Here is a 16,705-nt window from a genome sequence, read left to right as displayed (position 1 = left end):
TAAAGTTTCTGGCTCAATAATGACATTGTATTTACACCCATATTTATTATAAATCGAGATTCATCTCATTTTATCTAATAAGTTAAAGAGAGTGATGAGTTTGTTCATAAATTGACAGAATTAATGTGGAAATGTACTGTATTGTAACATTAATGAACTGATGGAATTGTAACTTGTGTTTAATTTATGCATCCACTGATATTTGGAGATATATTAATAATAAACATAATTAAATGTATAGTATTCAGTCCAATCACAAATAACAATCAATCAATTTTTGATTAAAAAATATTCATCCCTTTATTTTTTTGCTGCTTATGGTGATGGGGTTTGAGGAGGTGAGGTTGGGGCTCCTCTTCTTGACTTATTTTTTTAAATAACCCATCAAGTCTTGTTTTTTCTTCATGGAGACCATGCCTTCAGATGCTTCCTGCAAATAAAGCAAACAGAGATTTAAGACGTTAAATAATTTTTAAATTATAAATAATTGCATTTCTTTTGTTCAGGGCTCTGGTATAAATCTACCTGTGAAGTACAAGGAGCCGGACGCTTGCAAGAGCGACGAGGAGGAGAGGCGGGAGGAGGCACTTGCCGGATTTTCTGATCGTGATTAGATGAAGGTCTATAAACACACATAAAAGTACTGTAAGAATTGCTTCAGCAAACATTCAATTCAAACATTCATTCTAATAAAAAACTAAATGTAATATAACAAAGGTTAAGGCTGAAATAAAGACTTACTGAGAAACAGAAGAACGATCGACCTCTGCAGTATCTACTTTAATTTGCTGTAAATAAAACAATCAAAGATTTAATAAATGAAATTCTTTATGAAATTGTCACCAATAACGTTTAGGGCTTTGGTGAAATCTACCTGAGAGGACGATAGCGTCTGGGCCTGAGGAGGCATGACCCGAGCCGACAGCCCATAGAGTTTGGCCCTCTTTGGTGTCGGCTCCATCTCATCCTGAAGATTAAATACACACATTTTAAAACAAATTGAATTTAACACAAGTTCTGCTAAAGGCTTCAGTTTTAATCTGCATGTGAAGGTGTCAATATCATGGGAAACCTAGGAACACAAATGAAAAACTGTGAGTACTGTTTCTGCAATGATTTTAGTGCTTAAGAAATTGCTGTTTATATTTGCATACAGACTAAACTAACATATTGTAACTAAACCTATAACAAATGGAAGAATACATTTGCCCAAACTGAATACATTAATAAGATTCTCTTTAAGCGCGGCATCAATCTGAATTGTATGACTTCTAATGTACTGGTTCACTTTTGTTATCATCATTGTTTGCCGAATGAAAAACATTCTTGACAGATGTGGCAGAAGAAAGATCTTCATACCTCTTTATGAACCTGTATAGGTGAATTAATGTCTGGGGCGAACTCTCTTCTTTACGCAGAGGGAGCATTTCCCGGTCCAATGCGAGAGTGCATGCCGCCTCAGAGGTCAGGGCAAAGCTCACCAACATTTGCCCTAACTTAAATCTGCATGGGAGAAAATGTATCTTTGTAAAATATCTCGGCTCCCTAACAATTAATTAGACATCTGATCAGCGTGAATTAATTGATGAAAGTCAAAACACAAAAATGTTACTGCAACAAAACAACTGAAGATCTGTGAGTACTTACCGGAATTCTGCAGAAACAGAACCATATCCGGAGAAACGGACCAAAATCAAAGACTAAAGTCCTACCCTCGCCTTGAGATCTTTAGTCTCTGTGTCCTTGATATTCTCCGAGAAATCACATCATCATCAGTTAGGTTATGTGCAAGTTATTGTTAAACACTCTGGCTGGTATTGAAATGTGATTATTTACTTTTGTGATTACATAATTCCTCTAGACTCTCTATAAAAACTCTCTGAAGATGAGACAAGCAGACAGAATCTCACCTGATGTGTGCAGGCTGACTCTGGAGGTGTGGACTCCTCACGGGATCCGTTGAGGTCCACCGTGTACCACAGATCACTTGATGACAACAAAATGATTTTCACAAATATACTAACTCAACTGCATCCACACCTTTCCTGGGAGCTGGTGCACGGCAGACATGCCGCAGTTTGGATGCCGAGCGGCTCGTCCCCACTACGGTCAGCAACAACAGAGGAACTCCTGATCAGACAATTATATCCAAACAATACGTCAGTAAATTAGAGCTAAAAAATAAAATCTTGCAAATGGACAGCTCTGATATAAGACACATGAGTACAGAAAGAGTTTTTATGCTGTGTAAGTCTTATGTTACCCTTTGCTAAGGGAGCTGGAGTCAGAGCCTGAACCAGACAATGAAGAAACCTCATGAAGGGATGAAGACTCTGATGCCTCCTCCTCAAAGTCTTCATCCTCAATCATGGTCTTCTCCTCTGGACCTATAAGTGAAAAAAAAACAGTTAAGAATCAAGGATCATCCTTCAATCCAGCATATCGTCCAGGATTGTCAATCTGAGATTCAGTGTCAGTGTGGTAAAGGACAGCAAAACACTTCAAAGCTTCAAACATATTTATTGTTAACCAATCCTCCAAAAATCACATCAATTGCAAAAAATAATGATCAGTTTTCACAAGGGAATAGCATTAATTGTTAAGTCATTTGGCTTAAGGTGTCTCTCACACACACATTTCACTCAGTGTTTTTTCATACTCCATAAACATCAGTCACAGATATTGTTGGACTTAAACAGATTACAGGTGACAATGTTTGAACTTACAGGCTTCCTCTGCTGTCTGGACCGCAGGAGTCTGAGCTCTGAACCTCAGCATCCTCAGTCTCTCTCTCCCGCTGAACACACGTTTCACCGAGCGCCTCCTCCTGGGACTCCGGGACGGAGGGCACGGTGAGCTCATGAGCGGACAAATTTCTTCGGATTGTAACAACGGGCCGATTCTTCTTGAAAAACAAGAGAGTTAACCCCGTTGTCCAACCCAGAGAGAAACTTGTCCATAGAAAGACAGCGCCCCGGTCTTTGCACAAAGACGATGGGATTCATAAAGAAATCAAAGACGAACAAAAAACAAACAAACAAAGACGAACAACAAACAAATACGCAGGAAAAAACATTGCAAATAGTCTTGGACTTAAAAAAGCACCAAAACACACGTCGAACTGTAAACCCACGAAACAATGAAGGGCGCGCTGACTTTTATAGCTGTTGAAACTTGACGTAATAATCACAGCATTACAGCGTGACCCTTACGAAAAGTAACTGTAGTAAAACCATGGCAACCACAATAAAAATATATATATATAAATATGTATTTTTCATGATATTTTGCTTTACAAATATAATTTTTTATCAAGAACTGTCTATCTTTTCTATTTCAGATAAAGTCTAAATTTCAGTCCAATGCTAAGTGAACGGGTTGCCTGTTTCTCCACTTTGAATGGCAGGGTGTCCACCTGCCACAACTTCTCCACGTTTCTTAATAGTTCAGCTGTTTCAGGGTTTACTGAGGTCAGGTAACAGTGCTGAGACTGAGGATGCTGTAGTAGATCTCTGGCAGGGCCCTGTAGAGGCCACCCCAGTCTAGTTCGAATAGCGGCTGGTCCCCCTAGTGGTCCCAGATGCACTGTCTCTGTTGGAGTAACGTAGACTAACTGTGTTCCGTACACTTTTGTGCTTTTTCGATAGCTTTCGGCTACTCCTCGAAGCAACTTGCTCAAAATAAGCATGTTTGTGTGCGCATTCTCTGGGGGAAGGCCTATTGTATGAGTCAAACTTTGATTGATGTCTTTAGGACCAATAGTTTTTGAGAAAATTAAGGAAAAGTACCTCCTCCGCCTGTGTACGAAAGATGATGAGGGAAAACGATGTGCTAACAATGATGTTCCGTACATAGCGCAAAACTTGATTTCAACTGCGAAAATGGACATTAAATATAAAATAATGTTTTATTTGACTTGATTGTGATGTTCTTTAATTTGTTAAAGCATAATGAAAGTTAAGTTAAACATAATCACTGCATACAAGATCGTGATGACAGACGTGCTATCCGACTGGCTTTATACAGTCATCGGACGCTACCGACTTGAACCATTAAATGTTCCAATTTCAAATATTTTTTTCAACAAAAGGTAATATATTTAACAGTTTGTGATAAATATCATTCATTTTATAAAGACGTTAATACAGTGTGAAGCATAAATTAAACCAAAATCCACATTTTTGCTGCCCCACTTGTCTCCCCTCGAAGCTGCAGTTTTTTAGCGTAAGCCTGCCCACCGGCCGTTTTAAAACACAAGAGGCGCACCCTGAAGACTTTCTAAATAAAAAATGAAAAAGTTTGCATGAGGTTCTCTTTCCTGATCGTGGATGAAAGGTGGGGAAATAAGGATGACACAGATATAAATTTTGTGTGTGATCTCAAATTATTTATTGAGTAATTGGCAGTTCAAGGTCGTCTGTACGAAACATCGTTGTGTACGGAACACAGTTAGTCTACGTTAATCAAATGGGGCTGATCAGCTCCAATGAGAAGAAGAGGAAGAACTTGATCAAAGGGCTCAAGTGGCAGGGCTCTGAGATGTCTGTATCGTTTCCGCAAGGTAGCTAGTGGGTAGGAGTGATCAGCAAGCCCCAGGGTTTGAGCAGTGAATGCTCCACTCATGTGGTAGTTTCGTGAAGGGTGTGAGGCAGGAGAAACACTGAAAGAGACAGAAACTCCTGAAAGTACTGTTGCCTCTTGTCTTATTGTTCTCAGAGCCAATTCCTCAGGAATACCACGTAGGCCAAGTTTATTTGCTGCTTCACATAGCAGTATGGTCCTCTCGGAACGCTCGTAAACTTAGTATGTCTGTCTCGATACAAATAAACAAAGTATAATTCGTGAATACAATGCTCTTGAGTATAAAGTGTACAAAACAAATAACCAATAACCGTTTCAATAATAAAACAATGTATGAATGGCAGGCATAAGGCGGCAGCAATGGCGTTAATCATTTACTAATGCCACAGGATTATGCATGAAATACTTATTTGTTCCTAAATATACAGATATGTCATCAATACTAAACATAAAGGGAACAATAATAAACTCACTTTTCTTAAATGGACGCACACAATTCGTAATAACACCACAAACTCTGCAAAGCAACTTTCCGTCGAACTTTCCTTTCAGAGTGCCTCAGTTCTCACGTGCACAATCAATGCTGACAGGACTGTCAAAGAGCTAGAGGGCGCCAAAGCCATACCTTTGTAACATGCAGAATTAAGAATTCATTAACGATGTGCTTTATACATTTACTTAGATGTTTTCAATGGCTTTTCAGTGTCTAATGTTATTATTAGCATCTGTTTCAAGGTTAAATTTCATAATTTATAAGTGGTTAAATAAATAAATTGACATAAAATTTTGACGTACATTGACATATAATAGGCCTTGCCCTACACGGTTTTTCCACAAATGTACAAATCCAGTTTAATCTAAATTAATTGTTGTTTAAATTATATTAGCAAGTCTAGTGACAACGTTGATGCAATTTGTGAATTTTTGTCAAGAGAGATTCAGTTGAGTGCGTCGTGTACGTCATCTTCTCGCGATACTGTCTGTGTACTTCAACCCTTATACGACTCTGCTTCAACCTATTGCTAAAATGGTGGCGTATGTAAACGCAAACTTTAAATAAAGATAAAGCTATATTTAAAGCTATATTTATAAAGCTTTATTAATAAGTAAAAGAGAGTGATTAGTTTGTTTTGAATTGACGTGGAAATGTACTGTATCGTAACATTAATGAACTGATGGAATTGTACATTGTGTTTAATTTTTGGAGATATATTAATAATAAACATAATTACATGTATAGTATTCAATCTTATTAAAAAATATTTTATTTTATTAAAAAATATTTTATTTTCAAAATGAAAACATACATTTTGTAAGACAGAAATAGACAGCAATTGATATTTGCAACTGTAAATGTAATAAAACTGCGTTAACATTATAATATATCACTGAATATGTGCTGCTGAACGCTCATCATAAGTGCACGCATGCGCAGACGTCCCCTGAAGCTAAGTGTCATTAACTAAAATAAACCCTGAAACAGAGTAACAGTGGAGTTGTGCGTGTGTGTTTGTTTAAAGCTGGATTTCGTTGAAAAGGGGCGGTCCCAACTGCATCAAATGTCTGTGTTTTGTTGGCAATTGTCAATATATAAGTTATCCAGATATAGTGAGATAATGTTTTGTGTGTGTTGCTTGCTCTTGACTCGATCTGCCCGCAGTACACCCCAAGGGGTACAGCTGATTTGTCTTTAATAGATCTAATCTATAGGTACTCAAGAATAACATGACATGAACAGTCACACTGTGTGTTAATGTTTTATGAATAAATGTCTGGATGTTTATCATTTAAAATAAATTATAATAATAAAACAGTGACTTTAAAAAGTAACATTTTTAATAAAATGACTTACCTCTGAAACAGTTGAATAAAATGTTGTGCTGCTTTATAGGTCACCTCCTTTATGTGGCCATCAAGACCCCTGAATGCAATGTGATAAAGAAAACAATGTGAATCATGTCCTATATACAAACATTAACAGTCAACAGTTCATATACAGATCTCTCTTACAGATGTTTTCACCTTTAGATATAAAATAAAAGATTATTTAATGTGTTTATTAAAAACAAACTCTTATGAAATGATTTGTGGTCAAGTGACGTTTTCATTGGTCGTCCACGTCATAGTCAGAAATCTCTCATATATTATATGTCATAAGCTGTAGGGAGACCTTTATAAAACCTTCTGTTCTGATCTTTTAAGCTTTTTGATTTGAAGTTAGTTTACAGTTAACTGTTTTAACTCATCTGTGATCTGTCCTGTTAGTGTTAATATAGGAATTAAAGGAGAACTGAGAAACTTTAGTCTAAGTTTAGTTTCTCTCCCAGTGATTTTAATCTAACTTGGGTCTTTGTCGTATTAGGTTTACAGTAAGCTTAGCTGTATATGGTTTGTAGTGGATGATGGAAATGTTGGTAAAACCTGATCATGATTTTTGCTCTTTTCATTTGATGTGGCTGATAATCACATTAAAGTTTGTCATAACAAATGAACATAATGAATGCGTCACTAACAATCTTTGTCATTTTTGTTTTCTGCACTACACTTTCTTTAATAAAAAATATTTTTTATATTTTTGCTGCTCATGGGGATGGGGTTAGAGGAGGTGAGGTTGGGTCTCCACTTCTTGACTTTTTTTTTTAAAACAATCCATTAAGTCTTGGCTTTTTCTTCATGGAGACCATGCCTTCAGATGCTTCCTGCAAATAAAGCAAACAGAGATTTAAGACATTTAACAACTTTTATAATTGAATTTGTTTTGTTCAGGGCTGTAGTATAAATCTACCTGTGAACTACAAGGTGGCGGACGCTTGCAACAGCGACGAGGAGGAGATTTGGGAGGAGGCACTTGCTGAATCTTCTGATGGTGATTAGATGAAGGTCTATAAACAAAATATAAAAGTACTGTGAGAATTGCGTCAGCAAACATTCAAGCACTAAAACATCTTAAATAAAAAACTAAATGTAATATAACAAAGATTAAGGCTGAAATAAAGACTTACTGAGAAACAGAAGAATGATTGACCTCTGCAGTATTTACTTTAATTTGCTGTAAATAAAACAATCAAAGATTTAATAAATGAAATTCTTAATGATATTGTCACTAATAACGTTTAGGGCTTTGGTGAAATCTACCTGAGAGGACGGTGGCGTTTGGGAAAGAGGAGGCGTGACCCGAGCCGACAGCCCATAGAGTTTGGCCCTCTTTGGTGTCGGCTCCATCTCATCCTGAAGATTAAATACTCGTATATTAAAACAAATTGAATTTAACACAAGTTCTGCTAAAGGCTTCAGTTTAAATCTACCTGTGAACATGAAGGAGCCCGACGCTTCCTAGAAGTAGGAGAGGCGAGAAGAGGTGCTTGATGTTCAGGAGGTGAAATTCTACACATACATATAAAGATACTGTAAGAACTGTTTCTGATAACATTTAAACAATAAAAACATTAAGTTGACTGACTAAGATTTAAAAACACAGCTAAAGGTAATACTAGACTGATTACAGATGAATTTAGAGAGACTTTGATAAACTTACTGAGAGGATGAAGGAGTGTTCCCAACCTCCACGTCCTTCACAGCATCTGCATTCTTTTGCTGTAAATAATACAATCGTGTTTAATACATTTACATTAAACTACTTTTTAAATTAAAATTGGCCTGTGCTGTAAATCTACCTGAGAAAACAGAGGCATCTGGGGTTGAGGAGGTGCATCTGAAGGCTGTGGAGCCGATGCAGGAGGAGGGGAGGTGAGGACCTCCACTGAATGCTGTGGAGCAGGTGCAGGAGGAGGGGAGGTGAGGACCTCCACTGAAGGCTGCAGAGCAGGTGCTGGAGGAGGAGAGGACAGGACCTCCACTAAAGGCTGCGGAGCAGGTGCAGATGCCAGGAAGAAGAGGAGACCTGGTGGAGGCTCTGGAACAGCCAAAGGAGCCGGGAAGGAGATAACCTCCACTGAAAGGTTTGGAGCAGATGCAGGAGGAGGGGAGGAGAGAACCTCCACTGAAAGCTGTGGAGCAGATGCAGGAGGACAGGAGGAGAGGACCTCCACAGGTTCAGAAGCCGGGAAGAAGAGGAGACCTGGTGGAGGCTCTGGAACAGCCAAAGGAGCCGGGAAGGAGAGGACCTCCACTGAAAACTGTGGAGCAGGTGCAGGAGGAGGGGAGGAGAGGACCTCCACTGAAGGCTGTGGAGCAGGTGCAGGAGGACGGTAGGAGAGGACCTCCACTGAAGGCTGTGGGAGCAGGTGCAGGAGGAGGGGAGGAGAGGAGACCTGGTGGAGGCTCTGGAACAGCCAAAGGAGCCGGGAAGGAGAGGACCTCCACTGAAGGCTGTGGAGCAGGTGCAGGAGGAGGGAAGGAGAGGACCTCCACTGAAGGCTGCGGAGCAGGTGCAGGAGGAGGGGAGTAAAGGACCTCCACTGAAGGCTGCGGAGCAGGTGCCGGGAAGAAGAGGAGACCTGGTGGAGGCTCTGGAACAGCCAAAGGAGCCGGGAAGGAGAGGACCTCCACTGAAAACTGTGGAGCAGGTGCAGGAGGAGGGGAGGAGAGGACCTCCACTGAAGGCTGTGGAGCAGGTGCAGGAGGAGGGGAGGACAGAACCTCCACTGAAGGCTGTGGAGCAGGTGTAGGAGCCGGGAAGAAGAGGAGACCTGGTGGAGGCTCTGGAACAGCCAAAGGAGCCGGGAAGGAGAGGCCCTCCACTGAAGGCTGTGGAGCAGGTGCAGGAGGAGGGGAGGACAGGACCTCCACTGAAGGCTGTGGAGCAGGTGCAGGAGGAGGGGAGGAGAGGAGACCTGGTGGAGGATCTGGAACAGCCTCTGGAGCCGGAGCTGAGACGACCTCCACTGAAGGCTGCAGAGCAGGTGAAGGTGCCGGGAAGAAGAGGAGGCCTGGTGGAGGCTCTGGAACAGCCAATGGAGCCGGAGAGGAGAGGACCTCCACTGAAGGCTGTGGAGCAGGTGCAGGAGGACGGGAGGAGAGGACCTCCACTGAAGGCTGTGGAGCAGGTGACGGGAGGAAGAGGAGACCTGGTGGAGGCTCTGGAACAGCCAGAGGAGCCGGTAAGAGGGGGCCCTCAGCTGGAGCGTCAGCAGGAGCGATCTCAGCTGGTCCATCCTCATCCTCTGAAACGAGGTCTGGATCTTCAAGATCCTCGAGGACCCATTGATGGAGTTGGCATTTCATACCAATAAATATCATGGGAAACCTAGGAACACAAATGAAACACTGTGAGTACTGTTTCTGCAATGATTTTAGTGCTTAAGAAATTGCTGTTTATTTTTGCATACAGACTAAACTAACATATTGTAACTAAACCTATAACAAATGGAAGAATACATTTGCACAAACTGAATACATTAATAAGATTCTCTTTAAGCGCGGCATCAGTCTGAATTGTATGACTTGTAATGTACTGGTTCACTTTTGTTATCATCATTGTTTGCCAACTGAAAAACATTCTTGACAGATGTGGCAGAAGAAAGATCTTCATACCTCTTTATGAACCTGTAAAGGTGAATCAATGTCTGGGGCGAACTCTCTTCTTTACGCAGACGGAGCATTTCCCGGTCCAATGTCTCCCTCGCGAGAGTGCATGCCGCCTCAGAGGTCAGGGCAAAGCTCACCAACATTTGCCCTAACTTAAATCTGCATGGGAGAAAATGTATCTTTGTAAAATATCTCGGCTCCCTAACAATTAATTAGGCATCTGATCAGCGTGAATTAATTGATGAAAGTCAAAACACAAAAATGTTACTGCAACAAAACTGAAGATCTGTGACTCCTTACCGGAATTCTGCAGAAACAAAACCACATCCGGAGAAACGGACCAATTCAGAGACTAAAATCTCCGCCCTCGCCTTGAGATCTTTAGTCTCTGTGCTATTCTCCTAGAAATCACATCATCACCAGTTAGGTTATGTGTAAGTTACTGTTAAACACTCTGGCTGGTATTGAAATGTGATGTTTTACTTTTGTGATTACATAATTCCTCTAGACCCTCTATAAAAACTCTCTGAAGATGACACAAGCAGACAGAATCTCACCTGATGTGTGCCAGCTGCCTGTGTGGAGGATGGTGGTGTGGACTTCTCACGGGATCCGTTGAGGTCCACCCTGTACCACAGATCACTCCACTGCGGAAAACCTTTTGAGAACAAAGCAAAGAGGTTAAATGAAACAACTTGATGACATCAAAATGATTTTCACAAATATACTAAATCAACTGCATCCACACCTTTCCTGGGAGCTGGGGGCTTAAGGTCAGCTCTCGAGACCACCCGACCGATCCACGGCAGACATGCTGCTGGTTGGATGGCGAGTGGCTCGTCCCCACTACCGTCAGCAACAACAGAGGAACTCCTGATCCGACAAAAATATCAAAACAATAAGTCAGTAAATTAGAGCTAAAACTAAAATCTTGCAAATGGACAGCTCTGATATAAGACACATGAGTACAGAAAGAGTTTTTATGCTGTGTAAGTCTTATGTTACCCTTTGCTAAGAGAGCTGGAGTCAGAGCCTGAACCAGACACGGAAGAAGGCTCATGAAGGGATGAAGACTCTGATGCCTCCTCTTCAAAGTCTTCATCCTCAATCATGGTCTTCTCATCTGGACCTATAAGTGAAAAAAAAACAGATAAGAATTAAGGATCATCCTTTAATCCAGCATATCTTCTGTTTTTAGAAAATGTTCATTTATTGTTAATCAATCCACGAAAAACCACATCTACTACACAATAACTGCAAAAAATAATGATCAGTTTTCATACGGGAATAGCATTAACCATTAAAAAGTCCTTTGGCTAAAGGTGTCTCTATCTCACACATTTCCCTCAGTGTTTTTTCATACTCTATAAACATCAGTCACAGATATTGTTGTACTTATACAGATTACAGGTGACAATGTTTGAACTTACAGGCTTCCTCTGCTGTCACCACCGCAGGAGCTGAAGGAGGTCCGTCTGAGAACAAATCAAAGAGGTTAAATGAAACAACTTGATGACATCAAAATGATTTTCACAAATATACTAAATCAAGTGCATCCACACCTTTCCTGGGAGCTGGGGGCTCAAGGTCAGCTCTCGAGACCACCCGACCGATCCACGGCAGACATGCTGCTGGTTGGATGGCGAGTGGCTCGTCCCCACTACGGTCAGCAACAACAGAGGAACTCCTGATCCGACAGATATATCAAAACAACAAGTCAGTAAATTAGAGCAAAATCTTGCAAATGGACAGCTCTGATATAAGACACATGAGTACAGAAAGAGTTTTAATGCTGTGTAAGTCTTATGTTACCCTTTGCTAAGGGAGCTGGAGTCAGAGCCTGAACCAGACAATGAAGAAGGCTCATGAAGGGATGAAGACTCTGATGCCTCCTCTTCAAAGTCTTCATCCTCAATCATGGTCTTCTCATCTGGACCTATAAGTGAAAAAAAACAGATAAGAATCAAGGATCATCCTTTAATCCAGCATATCGTCTAGGATTGTCAATTTGAGATTCAGTGTCATATGGTGAAGGACAGCAAAAACACTTCAAAGCTTCATATAATTATTATTTTCAGAAAATGTTCATTTATTGTTAATAAATCCACCAAAAACCACATCAACTACACATTAACTGCAAAAAATAATAATCAGTTTTCACAAGAGAGTAGTATTTATCATTAAAACGTCCTCTTGCTAAAGTTGTCTCTATCTCACACATTTCAGTCAGTGTTATAAACATCAGTCACAGATATTGTTGGACTTCTACAGATTACAGGTGACAATGTTTGAACTTACAGGCTTCCTCTGCTGTCTGGACCGCAGGAGTCTGAGGAGCGGCGGGTCCGCTCACCGAGCTCTGAGGCTCAGCATCCTCAGTCTCTCTCTCCCGCTGACCGCACGGTTCACCGAGCGCCTCCTCCTGAGACTCCGGGACGGAGGGCACGGTGAGCTCATGAGCGGACAAATCCCTTCGGATTGTAACCACGGGCCGATTCTTCTTGATAAACAAGAGAGTCGACCCGTTGTCCAATCCAGAAAGAAACTTGTCCAGAGAAAAGCGCCCCGGTCTTCGAAAAAAGACGATGGGATCCTTTAAGAAATCCATCGTCAAACGGAAAACAAACAAACAAAGACAAACAAGAAACAAAAACACAAACACAAGAAACAACATTGTAAATCGCCTTGGACTGCAAGTACCAAAACACGCCGAACTGTAACCCACAAAACAATGAAGGGCGAGCTGGGTTTTATAGCCTCTGAAACCTGACGTAATAATCCACTGTTAGCTGTAGTAAAACCATGACAACCAATAAACATATTATATTAATATGTATATTTTCCTTATATTTGTTATAATTGCTTTACAAATATAATTTTTTTTATCGGGAATTGTCTATCTTTTCTATTTCAGATAAAGTCTAAAATTCCCTTCAGTCCAATGCTGTTTAGTAAATATTTTTCATACAGCGCCCTTCAGATATTTTGTTGTAACATTTAAAAACTAAATGGTCACATCTTTTAAAATATTATCTTATTTAGATGTTTAATATTTACACGCAATTTCAGTATTATTGGACTGCTTGTTATTTGTGTTGACTTCAATAAATAAATCGCCATATATTTTGTTCGGAAAATGGATGTTTATTATTAATTAGTGTGCTTGGTTTTAACTTTCAATAGAAATTGGATTCTTATGAGTTTAAATGTCTTTTAAGGCAAATGTCCGTCTATGAACAGATTCTCTGGTATTTCATTCATAACAAGCTGTGTTAGACATCAACATTTGTTTTTTATCATAGAAAAATCCATTTACAATGTTTCGAAATTAATTAAGGTAGCAATCATAAAGAGATAACTATTCAAAGATTTAAACGGGAATCGTTGTCTATTTATTTAGATTTTTTCCAGAAACATTTTAGTCTGAGCTTTTAAGACGAATAATTAAAATGTATGTAAAATTGTCACCAGCTATGAATTTAAATAATTGCATAAGTGTTGTAGATGACTTGTAATAATATGTACATTACAACATCATTTACTGCTTGTTTATTATGGCTTTCGATTCAACTCATTAAATAAAAACTTTACACAAATTAACATTGTTAAACATTTTTTCTTTTGTGATAATACACAGCGCACACAAAAAAAGATAAAAAACCAACACAAAAATCGCATGAACAGAATCAATGAGTACATACATTTGAATTTATATTTTTAAAAAAGAAAAAAAGAAATACATTTATATTTACATATTTTAAACTCTACAAACCACACTTAATATATGAATAATGAACGAATTAAGATTAAAACCACAATAGAAAATAATATACTAATAAAATAATAAAAATGATAATAAGAACATTAATGAAATTCATCATCATCATACATAGTAAATAAATAAATGAAGAGCACATTCTTTTTTTTATATCCGTCGGAGCAGATTGTGTAAAGTTATTAATGGTCAGCGCTCCTACATGTGGTGCTTTTGCACTTTCAGCCACCCGAGTTTGATTCCCGGCTCGTGGTCATTTGCCGTTTCCATACCCCTCTCTCCTCCCTGTCCTCTCCTCTATAAATGTTTAAATAAAAAGGCAAAATGGGCAAAAAATCCTTAATATTATTTTTTGGTAAATTTCATTTCAGATCACTATTCCTCGTACAAAACATCATCCTTAAGAAATTGAGTTTGGTGCGATATTGTCTCCTGAACAGACATCACATAGCAGTCTCTTTTTTTCCACATAGCTGCCTGCAGAATTAAGTGACGCCATAGCTTGTGAACCAATCAGAAATGCGAGAGCGGGAGCAAAAGGTATTTGCATAAAGGCGGACCTAGTTGAGCACACGCTCAGGCAGTTAGACGTCACTGTTATGACGTAGGTTACGTGGCAAAAGCTACGGGCAAAAGGCTGGAGATGATGTGCCAGTTAATGATTTAATAAATATCATTAGATACATTAATATGTATTATATTATATATATATATATATATATATATATATATATATATATATATATATATATATATATATATATATATATATATATATATATATATATATTTATTAAAATATAAAAAAAAATTTAAACGTTTATTAACGATGTGCTTTATACATTTAGTTTTTCAATAGCTTTTCAGTAGCATCTGTTTCAAGTTTAAGTTGCATAATTAATAAGAAGTGGTTAAATAAATAATTGACATATAATTTGACATTAACATAATAGGCCTTGTCCTACATGGTTTTTCCACAGACTTACAAATCCAGTTTGATCTTAATTAGTTATATCAGCAAGTCTAATGACAATTATTGATGTTGATGTAATTTGTGAATTTTTGTCAAGATTCATTTGAGTGCGTTGTGTATGTTACGTCATTTTCTCGCGATACTGTCTGTGTACTTCAACCTATTCCTAAAATGGTGGCGTATGCAAACGCAAACTTTAAATAAAGATAAAGCTTATCTATTAAAACTGCAAATAACACTTAAAACAACAAAAGTGAGACACACTCGCTTTCAGATTTGATCTCATGCCCGGAGTGTTTGTAGAGTCAGTGGATAGCCGGGGCTTATTAGCCTGGAAACACCAATCCATGTGTCAGAACTTTACAAATCTTTAGATAAAATCTCACAGCACAAAGAGTTAAACTGAAACTATTCATTCACAATCATTTAACTTTGACATAACGTTAACCCGCACCGGCCCGTGGACGGGCCCTAGGGGTGTTTCTGTATGTCATGTTCTGATCTTGTTTTTGCAATCAATAGATTGCAATAGAGTGGATTAAATTATACAGACGGACCGCATATTAATATGAATGGCATTAAGTTACTTACATAACATCTCATATGGTTCTGATCATTTCGTACAAATCCAAAAAACACCGCATACATTGCAACATAAGGGTCCACTCTTCAAAATGCATCCCACATTTTAATCCAAAACAACGAAAAGTGGGAGAAAATCCCGAAAGATTTCCTTTGTTTACCTCCGCGCTTCCGGTTAGTATGATCGATCATGTTTATTTTCAATATTCGTATCACTGAAAAGTCTTCCTGTACCAGTAAATTCTTTTTTCTGTTTTGTCCAATCAGATAAGGTTTGAGAATGCCCACGGAGTGCATCATTGGGTAAGTGAGGTGTCAGTTTGCGCAATTTAGGTTTTGATTGGATGAAGCAAAAATAAAGCCAGCCAATGCCTAGTCAACAAAGTTTTGATGAATGGAAGTAATGACCAATGATAAAACGATTACAATGATTCAGTTTGATTGGTTTGGTTCACAATCAATAAGTTAGATGCCATAAAATCAAAATAAGAATCCGCCCAAAAAAAGAAGTTTGGTTGTTTTGCGTTGGTAAAATGTGCGTCTGCCCAGATGATGATGATGTGAGGTACCACAGACCATAAGCTCTAAGAGCTGCAGAGGTTTTAGTTAAGGTTTGTCGTTTTTCAGAAAATGCTCAAAGATCGAAACACCAGTTAACGATTGTAACATGTAGCCTAATCAAGCTCACTAAACAGGAGACAAAATGACACCAAGCTGTCAGAATAGGAGGGTGCCTACAGTTTATCAGACTAACCAGTAGGTGGCGTAAAGTCGTTGTCTTTCATCATAGATCATTTAAAGTCATTAAAGGGCACCTATTTCATTGTTAAGAAACAACGTTATTTTGTGTATTTGTTATAATACAACGTGTTCGTGTGGTTAATGGTTAAAAAAAAACGCATCATCCACATACCGTACATTTTTGTAGCTCCAGATTTCTCTGTCTTCCTGAAATCATGGAATTTGTACACAACTGTCCCTGATTGGCCAGCTAATCTGTACTGTTGTGATTGGCCTAAATACCATGTTTGAAAGATTCGCTCACAATGCAATGCTAACAGGAGTTAATTTACAGACTGTGAGTCCAAGCGGGAGGAATTATGATAATGTTGGTCTTCTCTACATCACCAATCCCAGGAAGTAAACTGTTGCCTACAATCTGTGTGTTTGTTGTAGTCCAAGTAAATGGTTTTACGTTGTTAACTCGCGTGCTTTTGGGATTTGTACATTTTGCAAACCGTTAACAGTTAACTAATACACACTTACACACCTAAATTCAAAGTGCTGCTGCAGAAACGTGTAGCTTA

The 16,705-nt window shown here is 38.9% G+C and overlaps 2 protein-coding genes across 7 annotated transcripts in view; both read right to left on the bottom strand.

Moving 5' to 3' along the window:
* Window positions 1–2,408: 2,408 nt before the first annotated feature.
* The window catches only part of LOC129416444 (uncharacterized), a 49,132-nt gene continuing 34,835 nt past the window's right edge, over window positions 2,409–16,705 (bottom strand). Inside the window, exons 16-19 of one of the 6 annotated variants that reach the window (XR_012365196.1) lie at window positions 7,584–7,630; window positions 7,367–7,463; window positions 6,434–7,280; window positions 2,409–5,206 (exon numbers count right to left, since the gene is read on the bottom strand). Coding sequence is in view for 1 of the 6 variants with exons in the window: in XM_073860441.1 (XP_073716542.1) it covers window positions 7,221–7,280; window positions 7,367–7,463 (157 nt within the window). In the remaining 5 variants the exon portion in view is untranslated. Of the gene's footprint in view, window positions 5,207–5,244; window positions 7,281–7,366; window positions 7,464–7,583; window positions 7,631–16,705 lie in introns of those variants that run through there. The other 5 variants (XR_012365195.1, XR_012365194.1, XR_012365193.1 and 2 more) reach the window with 5 other exon arrangements.
* Window positions 7,654–16,194, bottom strand: LOC141358765 (uncharacterized). Its single transcript, XM_073860339.1, has 15 exons — window positions 15,408–16,194; window positions 12,367–12,661; window positions 11,881–12,004; window positions 11,631–11,755; window positions 11,499–11,543; window positions 11,074–11,197; window positions 10,817–10,941; window positions 10,626–10,726; window positions 10,369–10,469; window positions 10,075–10,227; window positions 8,754–9,787; window positions 8,256–8,671; window positions 8,117–8,175; window positions 7,887–7,965; window positions 7,654–7,809 (listed from the first exon to the last, which is right to left on the bottom strand). The coding sequence occupies exons 1-15, from the start codon at window positions 15,462–15,464 to the stop codon at window positions 7,654–7,656; spliced, it is 2,994 nt and encodes a 997-aa protein (XP_073716440.1). The 5' UTR covers window positions 15,465–16,194.

Source organism: Misgurnus anguillicaudatus, chromosome 22 (genome assembly GCF_027580225.2).
Source record: "Misgurnus anguillicaudatus chromosome 22, ASM2758022v2, whole genome shotgun sequence".
NCBI classification, from domain to species: Eukaryota; Metazoa; Chordata; class Actinopteri; order Cypriniformes; family Cobitidae; genus Misgurnus; species Misgurnus anguillicaudatus.
Note: the sequence above shows the minus strand (reverse complement) of the source record. Positions and strands in the feature narration are given on the sequence as shown.

What these genes read in the sequence shown, in the direction of transcription:
- LOC141358765 (XM_073860339.1), bottom strand. Translation starts at nt 15,464, where the DNA reads ATGTATGCGGTGTTTTTTGGATTTGTACGAAATGATCAGAACCATATG. An exon ending in AGAACCATATGAGATGTTAT is followed by an intron (nt 12,662 to 15,407) that starts GTAAGTAACTTA and finishes GATTTCTTAAAG; the next exon opens with GATCCCATCGTCTTTTTTCG. An exon ending in GCCCCCAGCTCCCAGGAAAG is followed by an intron (nt 10,727 to 10,816) that starts GTGTGGATGCAG and finishes TGTTCTCAAAAG; the next exon opens with GTTTTCCGCAGTGGAGTGAT.